Here is a 13,727-nt window from a genome sequence, read left to right on the forward strand (position 1 = left end):
CCTCTTTGCCCAGCCGACGTCCCTCCTCGGGACCGGCGTGCAGCTACCCACACGCACGCACACACGCACGCACCCCACATGTGACATACACCTCTGCTACACTTCCCTTCTCCTCACCTCCCCCCCAAAAAACTAGAACAGGAACCAAAACAACAAAACACCTCCCCACCACCACCCCCTCCCCCCCCCGCCCCGCCCCCCCCCCCCAAAAAAAAAAAAAAAAAAAAAAAAAAAGACAAGGAAAAGAAAACAAAATCACAGCTGGACCCTGTCCTACACGAGGTGTTAGAAAACAGGAGCCATGACAACACATTCATTTCCACTAAGGGTGTGTGAAGCAGATACTGCCCCTTCCATAGCTCTCGATAAACCTAGTCACTGACAAACACTTGTGGAAAAACATATGCACCAGTCTCCTGCATAATACCAGCTGCAACTATAACAACAAGGTTATAACATAAACCTAAAATAAGATGATAACATGTAAATACTGGGTTATTTAGTCTACAGTACAGTAATCTGGATAAAAATGACAAGGGATAGCCTAATTTCCTTTCCCCAAACAACTTTTACTTTCCTACGTTGGATCGACCTTCAATGCAAATCTTAACCTCCTGAGGAATAAAAGAAGGCTTGGGAAGAGTCAAAGGTGGCTCCTCTTCCGATTTCTCTAGTTTTCGTGTTTCGGGAGCTGACCACCTCCTCTTCCTCGTTGCCGGGGGCTTGCTGGGTTCTGTTTTGGTGAGCAAAGGTGCTGCAGGCAATCCTATTTTGTCCGGAAACTTCAGTTCACCGTTCTCAGCTAACATCTGTGCGCTTCCCTGATTAATCCCGTTTTCCTGCTCCGCATACCTGTGTCTACTTCCAGCTAGACTGTCATTCTTTGAATGCTTCAGCAAGATACTAGCTGAGTCCATGGGCTGGCCCTTTTTAATAGAGCCGTTCTTCAGGTTCTTGAGCGTGAGTGATATGCAGACGTCCCCCACCGAGAGTTTGGAGCATGGCAAATCAAAGAGCTGGCTGGTTCTCTCAGGGCAGCAGGATGACCAGCCTTGTCCAAATACAAAAAAAGGGTATTCTACCAAGACTTCCACGCTGACCTGCAGAAAGAGAGGGGACAACAGAGAGAGAGAGAGAGACAGAAGGGGGGGAGAGAGGGGAGAGCGTGAGATCACCTGTGCGCCCTCACGCACCTGCACGGCAGGCGGCACTTGGCGCGGGGGGGTGGGATAAAGCTGAAATTGCAAAAGCGCTGCTCGGTTTCTGCGAAATCAGTATCGACCACCAGACTTCACGGCTGTCCTCATCACGAGTGTCAATGGGTTCTCTTAGCTCAGCATTTCTTAGCACAAGACCGCAGTGGGAATCAAGCTTTACCTTTATTCAGCTGCTCAGAGAAGGCGTAAGAGGTAAGAGAACAGCTTTGGCAGCTGGTAAACTCTGCTCCCCACCATCCCCTTGTGGTACCTCGAGCCCGTCATCCACATCTAAAGACACTTTCCAACCACAGGACGGCTCAAGGGAAGCTCTCAGTTCTGACATGCAGTTTCCTAAATGACCACAGGTACACCATCCTCACCTCTGCCTGAACAAGGTATACTTACGGCATGAAACGGCTGAAGGCACGCTGATTTCTGGGGCGGGGGGCGGGGGGGCATGAGTACGTACAGAGCTGTAGCTGTACGAGCAGTGAGCGTGAACCTGCCTGCCCCCAGCAGTGCTGTCACCAGTACAGTTTCTTCCCGTCTCACACCCGCTCTCCCACTCTGCTGTTGAGCTCATGTCCTGCACTCCCTCAGGGAAAGGATCATTTCTCCTCCTCCTCCTCTTCTGCACTGTGCCCCCTCTTCCTCCACCCTCCCTTTAAAAACACACCTGGTTATGAATCCCATCTAACCACCTTCCAGGGAGCTGCCACAGCCTGGAGAACAGCGCAGCAACAGGTGCTCACGGCTCCTTGCCCTTGCGACAGCTGGGCCTGGAGGTCCCAGTGTGATAAAGCACCAAACACCAGCTGATGTCTGCGGGTGTCAGCAGCCCAGCGCCCACCGCGCCGTGCTGCGTCTGCAGGCTCCAACACTTGATGGGGGCTCAGGCGATCACAACGCACAGGGCTGAGCACCCCCAGCACACCATAACGAGGGCATCACGTTCTGGTTAATACCTTTGAAAAATTTTAACTTGCTGTGTGCAACGCCAATGAGGTCAACTCTGAGGAGGTGATGTATGCTGCAGTCAATATCCACTGCCCTGCCCCCAAGGTGCCTGTGTCCTCCAGAGCTCTTCTCAGGCATGGGGGTCAGAATCCTGCTGTGATAGTGTAAACCTGATTTGGTAGGGGCTAAAGGGCAGGAGGACACCTGAATATATGTGCTTTTCTCATTCATGAGCCATTCAGCAGGCACGGAGCACACCAGCCACCTGGAGAGCCTTTGCTCTCCGGGAACATGGACTCCCTTGAAAGGAGTATCACAGCATTGCAAAACCACCTCGCACCCTTGGGAGCAAGTAACGCTCTCACAGAGAGCATGGCTTTGTGTCGTTAAAAATACATTTCAGCATTCAGGAATAAAAGCAGTTTGAGATGCATGCTGCACTCCAGTTCTTAAACACCTTTGTTCATCAATTCCTGCTCCACAACTGGGAGACCAAAGATTCCCATCGGATGTTACTGTGCCTCCGACTGGTTAAGCCCATGCCACGCACCAGCAGTCAACTGCAGTTTATGAGACAGTTGATTCTGTTGGAAAAAACTTGTAAGTCTATAAATATATGCTACATACTTCTGCAACTAAGCCAGCAAATGACACTGCGCGTATTACCCTGCCACTCCACCGGCCCAGCGCAGTCAGCCACTGTACAAGGAATTTCAAAAGGAGCAGTTTAGAGGCACAAGATACTCCCCCATCAATTTCTGCCATATTAAACCTTTTCCAGCCACAACTGCCCACCAACAGTCAACTACAGATACGGCAACAGTGGAAAGGGACCTGATTCTAGGCCTGGTTTATCCTCTGGACTATGGAGAAAGTGGAGCAAGGTAACCGTGAAAGTCCCATCTCTCCATGTGGTTGGACATAAACACTCCAGCCCCAGGATCTGAAGAAATATTTGCCCAGAGTTTGGGATCCTGTTCCATAAATACGCATCTCAGTAAGGGGTCTGACTGGGAGAAGTGGTGAATATCCAGTATCTCCCATGGAAAATGCTGTCTACACAAAGCTGTAGGCTTCTCTCCAAGCACGGATCAACCAGTGGACATAGCTTTCCCCTTTATATTGCTGTGTCTCTCCTCTTTCTCCCCTTCTTCCTGCCTGCTGGGGTTGTCGGATTTTTCTTTTCTACTTTCCCATCCTTGTCAAAAGCTATTTGTATCTGTGGGAATCAAACATGCTTGCGTGCATCATCCTCACTGACACACAAGCTCCTCTTAATGTGAACACACTTCTACCGCATGTTGTGATTTTTTTTTTTTTTTTTTAACAGGGCATCCAAAACACTTGCCTGAACTGTCAATCACTGAAACAAATCCCACAATTGGTGGTGGTGATCATGAATAACGCCAAATAATAAAGATGGTGAAATGGCAGAATTTCCACGATCCGGTCACCGTGCGTGTATCAGTATCAACCTGAAATGGGTTCCGTCACGGATTACCAACCCGTTTTAGCTGGCTGCTTCTGGCTGCAGCTAACTTTGGACTTCAGGTAACCACTCTCTACAAGCAATAGTAGTCAAAAACTTTTTAAGTGTGAAAGTTCAGTAAAAAAAAGCCCCACATAATTTTTTTCTGACCATTGCATTACGACACACAAAAAAAAAATTTAAAAGCTCCCTCCCCCAATATCTTGCTGTGATTATTGCTGGAGAGAAAGAAATATGGAACTGCTTTCCAACTACTAAGATGATAAAGCAAGAAACCAAAATATTGGTCCCTCTCCAAGCACACCAAGGCTCTACTGCAAGCTACATTTCTATTTTTATTTTTTAAGAGTGACCAGTGAAAACACCCAAAACTCTTCAGTGCAGCTGCTGACTATCTGCGATTTCCTAGAACGCTTTATAATTTTATTTCTCAGCTAAACTCAGTAGGTAAGGCAGGCAACTCAGACTGCTGAGGGAATCCTGGCTGGAGCTGGAACAGGGATGATAGGAGCTGGAAGATGGTGCCCAGAAAATACCCGTCCCATCATTCAGGGACACTGGAACAGGGGTGACAGCAGCTGGAAGGTGGTGCTCAGAAAATACCCTTCCCATCACTGAGGGACACAGCAACTTCAGTTTTGGGGCTGACGGCTGCAACCAACATAACAAGCAGTAAAGCAAAAGGTGCCTAATAGAAGTGGTTTGTGTGACCTGTATTTTGATAAATATAAACACACGTTTTCCAACTAAGCGTTCTTCTCCTTGGTATTACTAAATGTACTGAAAACTCAGAGTGGCGAGCTGGAAACAAAGGGAAGGAAGCAGTTCTGGAAACAAGGTGCAATGAAGTGGTGGAGCTCTCCACTGAAGGCCTTGCTGTGGGTGCCGAGAGACTCCTTGTGTCCAAAATACAAGCAGGTGGATTTGTGGGATAGCAGCTCTCTCTCCCACAGAGGGAAGGCTCTGCAGTGCCATGCTTCCACGGAACCCCCTACTCAGAGCCTCTGGGACTCCTGATGTTCCCATCACCCCGAACAATACCTGCCTTCACAAGAGTGGGTTTCTTCTGAGAGATTTCTGGGGCTGTAGGCAGCATCTCGTGCCACGGGGACTACCCGGCATGATGCCTGGGTGGGCATCCCCCCAGGGCTGCATCTAGCCCAGCTTCAGTAAACCATTATTATAACAAACGCACCCAGGGCTTGAAGGTTCGGGGCTGCAGTCTCCCACTGCCATGTGATCCCAGCGCTTCTCGAGAGGAGCCACCTCTGCCCACCAGACCACTGGCTGCTGAGTTTATTACCTGAGCTCTTTTCTGCTGCACTCCCAGAATTCAGTAACATGCATCTGAAGAGAGACCACAGCCACCCTGACACTCAGAGGAACAAGGACTTGCTGCCCTCGTGACCAGGGGACATGGACGCGGAGATCACACCAGGGGAAGGCTGGAAGAGATCTCCCTCTGCAGCAGCGGACTGAACCAACATCCCACCCTGTGCCTGCTACAGTGCCAAAGATAATGAAAAGGAGAGCCCAGAGTACAGGAGAAAGTAACTGGTTTGGGTGTGTGCAGACACAGAAGAGGAAAACTGAACTAGATGATGGTCTAAAAAAATACACACTAAACTAAACTAGTTAGGGCTACTAACTACATGCTCTAACGGGACTTTTCTATCTCTAGTGTCTATGATTCTGGTTTTTAAAAAAGGAAAATAAAGAACTGTATGTTCATCTCCTCTTTTTAAACTACACTTTAGGAATGATTAGGAACTGAAACACAGGGGTGAAAGCAAACATTTCAGAGAATGGATTCTGCGTCTCCTGTGGGTTTTGACCTTAACGTGGAGGTGAATTACTGGCTTCTGCCTGCTCTTGGCAGCAAAAGAATGGGCAGGTAGTAACGCTGAAAGTGTTATTACAAGAATAATACGTGAATTACAAAGAGATGCAGATCCGTAGGTCTTTTAGGCAACTTGAGTAACAGCTGGACTTTGGCTTCTTCCTAACCCAGAGCAGGGATGCTGTGAAATGGAAACCTAGCATCCCTCCAGGGCTACGGCTAGTTATTCCACTACAAAGGCACGTAGCTTTAGGTGGGTTAATTTTCCTCTAGGTTTCCATACCTGGGAGAGGGTTGGATTTGCCAGGTGATTCAAAGACGCGGAAAGGAGGGAGGATGACCTTTTCCTGCCTAAGTGCGGTGCTGGGGAGGGGCAGCTGTGGGCCTGCAGTGATACAATACTAGAGCAGCTGCGTGGTGCCTCACTATTTACATTACAGTTGTATATGCTCAGCTAAAAATAATCTCCTACCTCTGTCCCTCCATTGGTGCAAAAATAAGCTAATGTTTGCTCAGAGTCTGAAAATACAAATTAATCAATATTATCATGACTTCCCAGAGATCCCTGGGAGGAGTACGTAAGTGAGCCAAAGCTAATGATAACAACGCTATTTTTGTTTAGCACTTAATCTTCACAACTCGCACTCACCTTGATAATACCATTCAAAAAGCTCCTTCCTTCCAGAAATATGTATGCAACGGAAACTTAATTGTAATCAAACACTTTGCAAAGCTACGCTACACATGCAGATGTAGCCCCGCTGTACTCCAGAGCCAAGATGTATTTAAATGCAGCAGCCTCACAGTGCCACTGCTCGCAGCGGCACGACTAAACGCTGTTCTGCCAAGGAGAAGACTAAGACCTCTTCAGGCAGGCAATTTTCTACAAGTACTGACTGCCACACGCCTGCTAGTAAGAAGAAAGGCTTGGATATAGCCACGGCGGGCTGAGGGTGAGGTCACGGAGACTTCAAACATGTAGAAACAATCTCTCTCTCCCTCCCCAGGCAAGGGAAAACCGGCAGAGCCGTCCCCACTATGCAGGGACACAGCTGATCTGGGAAGAGACCCAAGTCCTGGAATCTGCAGGAAACCTAAATTAAACCCCCGTTTCTAATCATATCTCTACGTGACTCGCCCTCCATTCTGGAAGCATCCCTGGTGGGAAACACAGCTGGGGAGTATTTCAGCTGCGATGATGTCAGCCCGCTGCTGATAGGCTTCTCCTCCGGCTTCTCCGAAGGTGACACTTTGCTGGGTGAGACCCGTGTGCCTGGCCCTGGGTTTGTAGTGCCTGAGGCTCGGCTTGCTCTCTGCCGGAGGATGGCAGTCCACCCCCTGCAAAGGTTCTCTTCCCTGCGCCCAGGGCTGCAGCGCATCGCCTGCGCCCACAGATCTGCCAAGGGACGCACAAATGCCACCTGCTAACTTGTCCCTCTTCTGCTGGCGCGGAGACCGGTGGCCTGGCTGCAGGGGGAGACGTTTGAGCGAGATGAAAATTGCAGATGGGGGATTGCTACTTTTGAAATCTTGTGATTCAAGGCACCAGGGCAAATTATAGTAACTGGTCCCGATCCAAGGACAGCTCCTCTAATCACAAAGCAGAGATACTCCAAAATACAGGTCAGTGGTGGGGAAACAGTCACATCTTTACAGTAGAAACTCCAGAGGTCCGACTTCTATCAGCTGTGCAGATGCACGATACATAACAAACCCACACTGGGTATGTGCACACCTGACATGAGAAAGGGGATGTGTCATAAGTAGCAATTTACCATGTATGCCCAACCAGGGAAGGCCAGGCCACAGACTGCTGCGACTGCGAGACGTTTTTTGTGTAATCTGCTCTTTGGTACCACCACTGTTTGTTTCTGTTCTCCAAACTGCCAGCCTGAGGTGCTTTAACACGTGTCCACGTCCAGCTACTCTCTCCCTCTCTCATTCTGGTTCTCCAGCACTGAGGGTGCAGCACCAAGGTTGCAGATGCTGCGGTTCACTCAAAGCAAACCAAAAAGATCTGAAACAAGATTATTTAAACTGAGCACCCCCAGGAAGCAAAATGCTATCCTGTATACCTGAACTGCTCCGGCCTCAATGCAGAATCTAAATCACTCAGCAGACGGACAGCGCCAGGGTAACACTTTATGACCAATATGCACTCATGCTCAATCTAAAAATACCTGAGGGAAGTTACAGGTTTTCTTCCTACACTGCAAACCAGTGAGAAACAAAGACCAGAAGCACAGCGTGCCCAGCCACCTAGGCATTTTTCTTTCCAAATTTCCCTCGAAGACACAGTTTATGTGAGCCGTGCAGCGTTTAAACCACGCGCGACTGAAGCCTCAGTAAAACTCTATGGTGTGTTTCAGCAACTTACATGTGTGACGGAGCTATTCCCAGGCTCCTCCAAGTTTTCAAGCCACAGAAATTCACTGCCTTGTGCCCTAACTCGCTCTCAAGGGTAGGATTTGAGCTGACTCAAAAAAACCCGCCTATCAAAATCCAAAATACATGCTCTCATACTGCTTACACCATTTGATATTTTAATCCAAACCCGTGAAGATCATCTAATTCTTCCTGCATGCTCTCCAGCTCTAAGAAAGACCCGTTTTATATCCAAGAGACTGCATTTATGAAGAGGGGGATGATTTCTAGACCAGAGTTTGCCTCACAGATGGATGTGAACGATGAAGAACCAGCCCCGCGTGGTTCCAAAGCTGAGGAAAGCTGCACCCAGGGAACACAGCGTGCACCCCAATCCGACCTCCCCACCATGCATTGCCATTACCTGCGCTCGATGCTCCCCAACCGCAAACTGTATCACAGCAATGCCTGGGCTATGGCTGTCTTCAATCCTCTCCACAGTGCTGGAGTCTATTTTCAGGTCGTTGCTAATTTCTGCACTCTGGATGAAGTCTTCTGTTTTCAAGTCCTCTACTTTCTTCAGCTCCCCGTTGGCCAGCTGAATGATCGACCCCTTCATGAAGTAGGGGGGCAGCGTGGGAGGGGCGGCGGCGGGGGAGGCAATGGACTGCACCACAGGCAGGTGGATCTGCGCCTGCACCATGGTGGCCTGGTAGGCGGGCTGGGTGGTGAGGGGCTCCGCGCTGAAGTTCTCGCTCTTAGGGACGGCGGTGGTGACGAACGTGTGAGGCACTGCTGCAAACTGAGGAGACGACGTGACGATGGCAGGCGTGACTCCTGATGGCTCGACGTCCGCGCTGCCGACGGGTATCAGCAGGGACTGGGTGCCAGGGATCACCAGGTGCTGCGGCAGGCTGCCGGGGTACCCGATGGCTTGCTGCTGACCACTCAGGTAGCCGATCACCGGCGGCTGGGTCCCGGCGTAGAAGGCTGTCGCCGGCAGCCCGACGGGGAGTTGCTCGGAGGCGCTGTGGGTGGTCTGAATGACGGTGTGAGGGGACAGCGTGGCCACTGCCTTCACCCCCTCGTGGCCCAGAGCCTGCTGCGGAGACAAGGCGTAGGAGCGGTGGGCTGGCTTTCCTAAGTGCAAGCTTCCCTTGTCGTTGAGGGCTGCGGGAGAGGTCTCACGGTTGGTGGCCTGCTGCACCTCCATGTCTGCCGTGGGTGTGCTGCTGTTGGGGACCACCATGACGGAGGCTCGGACACCTGAGGAATCCCGTGCGCCGTACTCGGCGGGGCTCGAGTGGACCACCACGTGCCTGGTCTCGTAATGATGGGGAGCTGGTTTATTGCCTGCTTTGACTAGACCCATGTCAGCAGAGGGTGAAATGCCGTACCTCCGGCTCTTCTCTATCTCACCATTCAGTACCTCCTTGGCCTGCATCGCCTGCAGCCGGCTGCTCTCAGGCTTCTTGGGGGGATCCCTGGTGACAAAGTGGCCCCCCGAGTCGGTGTACTGCACCACCACCTGGGAGGAAGGGCCGAGGGTGAGGGTGTGCGGGATCACTGTCTGATGGGGGTGCAGGGGGACTGGGATGGTTGGAGGAGAGACATTTCTGACAGTGCTCTGGGAAGAGCTGGAAATGTGGACGTACTGGTTCTGCTGGGTGGGTGGAGGAGACCCAGCGGCGATCAGTCCAGGTGTCCTGACCAGGTGCGGCTCAACTTTGTGTCCCTGCTGGCTTAAGCCGCTCATGCTGGCCAGCAAAGTGGAATAAGCCTCCAGCTGGGAGCGCTGGGATGGAGTGGTCGCAACGGCTGTGGCCGCCGCCACGGCACCAGTCGCAGAATTGGCTGTCGGGGAAATCAGCTGCGAGGGGATGAATCCGGTGTACGATCCACTGTACTGGGGCCCAACGAACTGGAAGGTGTGTTGCAGGTGTGTGTACTGCACGGGGGAAACAGGGGTCCCTGACTGGGAGAGGGCGGGCGAGTACACCGTGGGAAGAGTGGTGGAGGCTGGAACAGACCTGGGCGCGCTCGGCGGGGAATAGTCCAGCCCTGCAGACAGCGACTTGTGCAAACCCTGCTGCAAGCCTGTCTCCACCGATGACGTCCCCCCGGGCCGGTGCCGGCCCCCCAGGCCCCCCTGGCTGCTGGGTGTGCTGGGGAGCCATGCTAGGTTATCTGCACGGTGGTTTTCGTTTGGCAGGACCGGCTTCACCTCTGAAGGCAGGCTGGTGGCAGGGATTTCTCGCTTCTTAGGTGGCAGGCATTCATTGCTCCGCTCTTGGTTGGATTTCATCTTTCGCCGTCCCCCCTCCACTGTGCTTGCTTCACTGTCTGGCTGGCTCTGATTTCAGTCTGATAAACGGAAAGTCACATTTGATTTCTGCAAGGGATCCAGTGACTTCATGAGGAATCATCTCCCTGTGAGCACGATCCTCCGACAGTTCCTCTGGATTCTGCAACGAGAGGGTGGGCAAGGGAGGGGGGAGTCACATCATCAGCACTGAGAAATGAGAACAAATGAGCAGACACCCCAAAACAGCAAGCAAGTAAAAGGAAAACCTCTAGGAAAAAAAAAAAACCAAAAGAAAAAAAAGAAAACAAGAGTCAGGCATTGCCACTCTTGTGTCAAGGAGTAATTGACAGCTGCGCTGTGAACAGCAGGGAAAATCCTGGGCATGTCTGCTAATGCAGGAGGAAAACAATTAAAACTTCGGGCACATCAGAAACTCTCTGGCCATCACTTGTCACGTGTAGCAGTGGTTACTTATTTCCCAAGTGTTGCTTTCTCCTTCCTCTGGGAAAACCTTCTGTGTCCCTAAGGTGCCTGGTTTGCTCTTCCAGCCTCCCCTTCCACTGCAAAGACAATGTTGCCTTCGCCCTGCTGCGTCCTAAGAAGCACAGGCACGCAGCGGGGAGCCCCGAGGAACACGCATGGAGGAAATATTTACGTTAGCAACAAGGAGCTGTTAGCGGTGCGGAGGGAAGGTGTTGGGTCACTCCAGAACCCTTGAACCCCCGAGTCACCCACCTGCAGGGCGAGTTCATGTCACACTGGGCAGGGCTGCGGAGGCAGGAGCTGCCCCCTGTCCCCCCTCCATGCCATGGCTCATTACAGGCACACGTGCCCTTCGTCTACCACTCTGGCAACAAACCTCGGCCATGCAATCTATTTACAGCAGCAGCCCAGAGCCAGAGATGGCTCTCAGCCAGGTTTTTCCACGTGTGAGGGGTTTTTTTCCCCCCAGTACTTTGAACTCCCTCTGCTACTGACACCTCATGCACAGGTGTCTAAGCAGGGCTCTGGGCTTGGAGATGCTCCCCGCCACGTGCAGGCTGGCTGGAGCCAGGCTCCAGCACCGTTTCCATCTCTGATGGGATCCGATCTCCCTGTTTCTTAGTGACTGCCGGTTCAGGGAGGCTGTGGGTACCACACTCATGGTCACGCATCCAAACACTGAGCAAACTCAGCCCTGGGGATCCCTTGCCAGGACGCTTGGGAAACCACATTTGGGTTTCCCGATCCAAACAAGGAGTCCCCACCACTGTAAAAGCTCACAATTTCATACTGGGCTAATTTTGCTACTGGAGCAAAACAGCTGCATTCTCTGCTCTGCACCACTTAATCTGGTGACTTCAGCCACCCAAAGGCAACACAAAGTCAACGAAGTCTTCCTAACTCTTTCATTATCTGCTAAGGAAACTACCGTAACTAAAACGCATCATGCTTTGAAAAAAAAAAAAAATGATCTGACAGTCTCCCCCCACTATCCTGAAACCTATCTTGCCTTGTCCCATAACAAAATTTACGGAGAGTGAAACTATTCCCCAGCTCCTGCCCAGCCACCGCTTGTGATATGCATTTCTGGCTATTTTGATGTACATATGCAAGAACGGGTGCTGAGAAACCACGCACCTCGCATGACTGGCATTGTAACAAGCAAAACATGCATTATATGGAAAAAAAATGGACAGAGGAAGAATTAGGAGGGGATGTGAAAGAAGATGGAAACAGGATACAGCTCACTTTAAAGTGAATGCTGAGCAGCAGTAATGACACTTATCTTACGGCAAGTAATATTCCTTTGAGAGTTTTCTTTCCCTGCTGCCTCACTTCTAATGAACAATAAGCCTGATGTTTGTATGCGCATGCAGTACTTCGAAGACATACTAGACTAAGATTAAACCTATCGTTAAGAGCACTCTTTACGTTTTATGGTCCTCCAAGCTGCTGTAAGCCTGCCTGAAAAGTCCAAACTTTCTAATGGTTTGATATAATCAGTCTTAATTATTCTGTTATTTAAATATTGATAAACAGTAATGAAACACCACCAGCCCCAGAGGCGGGGGGGGGGGGGGGGGGGGGGGGGGGGGGGGGGGCGCTAAAGGAGGGAGGATGAAAGGACTCGGTGCAGCCTCAAAAGAGTAAGGGCCAGCAATGCCTTGAGCGTGGTGGCTCAGAGGCAGCGGCACCTGCTGAACGGTGGCTCAGCACCACTATCCTGACCTGCCCCGACCCACCAGCACCACCGCCTCGGTGCCGCAACCGCGGCCGGACGAGGGCAGCCAGGCGACAGGGTCCCCCACTACTATCAGCACGGGTCTTCCCCCTCCTCCTAACAGTTGCTCAGCGTGTCTTGGCAACAGCTAAAATTATTATATTACACATGACTTACAGATTTTTATTTTTAAGTTTGACTAAAAATAAAATCGCCGAGCTCACATTTGCGCAGTCATCCTTGGTTAACTTTAGCTCCCTGCAGCCCCTGCCCCGGCGGGCGGCTCGGGCAGGTACGGCAGCAGCTCCCGGCCGAGGCGGCTGCCTGGGGACACCGGGGTGGATGCCCTTGACCCAGGGCACTTGTCCCGCTGCCCTTGCCATGGGGAGCTCATGTGGGGTTACACCGTCCTTCGATCTCTTGTGGAGATGGACATGAGCTGCAAACCCAGAATTTAAATACACTCCCATGGGGAAAAGCTAGGAGCAGAGGTCTGGCCCCTCTGCCTGCAACAGAGCAGGGAGCTTGTACAGGGGACTGAACAGGGCCAGTCTCTTCGGCTGTGATGGACAGAGCAGGCTCCCCAGCTCTGTCTTTAGTTTTAGTCGTTCTAAAAGCCTAAGGCGTCTGGGTTCAGCTTTTCCGTGTCAAGAGTACTACTACGAAGCTGTATGAAACCTGGTGAAGTTTTACTCTGCAGGAGCTTGAAGCCAAGGTTTTGTTCTGCTAAATAGCACTGAACCACTGAGTTTTGGGTAGCCTCCAACATCAAAGCTAACATCCTTCAAAAATACCAAATAATAAATCTTTTGGGGCTTGGGGTTGTTTCTTGGTTTTGTTTTTTTTGTTTTTTCTAGTGTAAATCTTTCACATGGCTGACTTCTTTATCACTGGTAGCAAAAGGACTGCCCAAAATCTCCTGGAGAGCACAGGAGGAATGAACAAACTTAACAGACACATGGGATGAGACAGCTGCAGCACGGTGAAGACTGCCCCACTTTTCCAAGACCAAGTACTTCACAGTGAGACTTTGAACTCTAACAGACACAGGACTGGATTTGCAAAAACACAAATATGCAGCATAAAACAGGTTATACGTCTACTTCAAGACTTAAAAGCAAAACGGTAAGTTTTCAGCATAATTTAAGCTCCAGCAACAGTAAAGATAATACAGGAGTGATTTTGCTTGGGAAGCAACAAAAGGGAGACAACACAGAGTGTCTCAAAGGCAAGAGGTACAAGACCTGGTTAAATTGTTCTTTGCTGCCTGTCCTAGAAAGATGAACAGCCTGCCTTCTGCGGTGTGCCGCAGGGTTTCTTATTCGTATGCCTTTTTTTTTTTTTGTATCCAAGTTATTTTTCTGACTCTC

At 50.8% G+C, this 13,727-nt stretch overlaps 1 protein-coding gene across 6 annotated transcripts in view; it reads right to left on the reverse strand.

Annotated features, from left to right (window-relative positions):
- Nucleotides 1–220: 220 nt before the first annotated feature.
- The window catches only part of ATXN1 (ataxin 1), a 218,803-nt gene continuing 205,296 nt past the window's right edge, over nucleotides 221–13,727 (reverse strand). For all 6 annotated transcript variants that reach the window (XM_040586213.1, XM_040586216.1, XM_040586211.1 and 3 more), the window contains 2 exons: nucleotides 8,274–10,314; nucleotides 221–1,100 (listed from right to left, as the gene is read on the reverse strand). In XM_040586213.1, the coding sequence (XP_040442147.1) occupies nucleotides 570–1,100; nucleotides 8,274–10,154 (2,412 nt within the window). In that variant the 5' untranslated portion in view covers nucleotides 10,155–10,314 and the 3' untranslated portion in view covers nucleotides 221–569. The remainder of the gene's footprint in view (nucleotides 1,101–8,273; nucleotides 10,315–13,727) is intronic.

This window comes from Falco naumanni, chromosome 3, assembly GCF_017639655.2.
Source record: "Falco naumanni isolate bFalNau1 chromosome 3, bFalNau1.pat, whole genome shotgun sequence".
NCBI classification, from domain to species: domain Eukaryota; kingdom Metazoa; phylum Chordata; class Aves; order Falconiformes; family Falconidae; genus Falco; species Falco naumanni.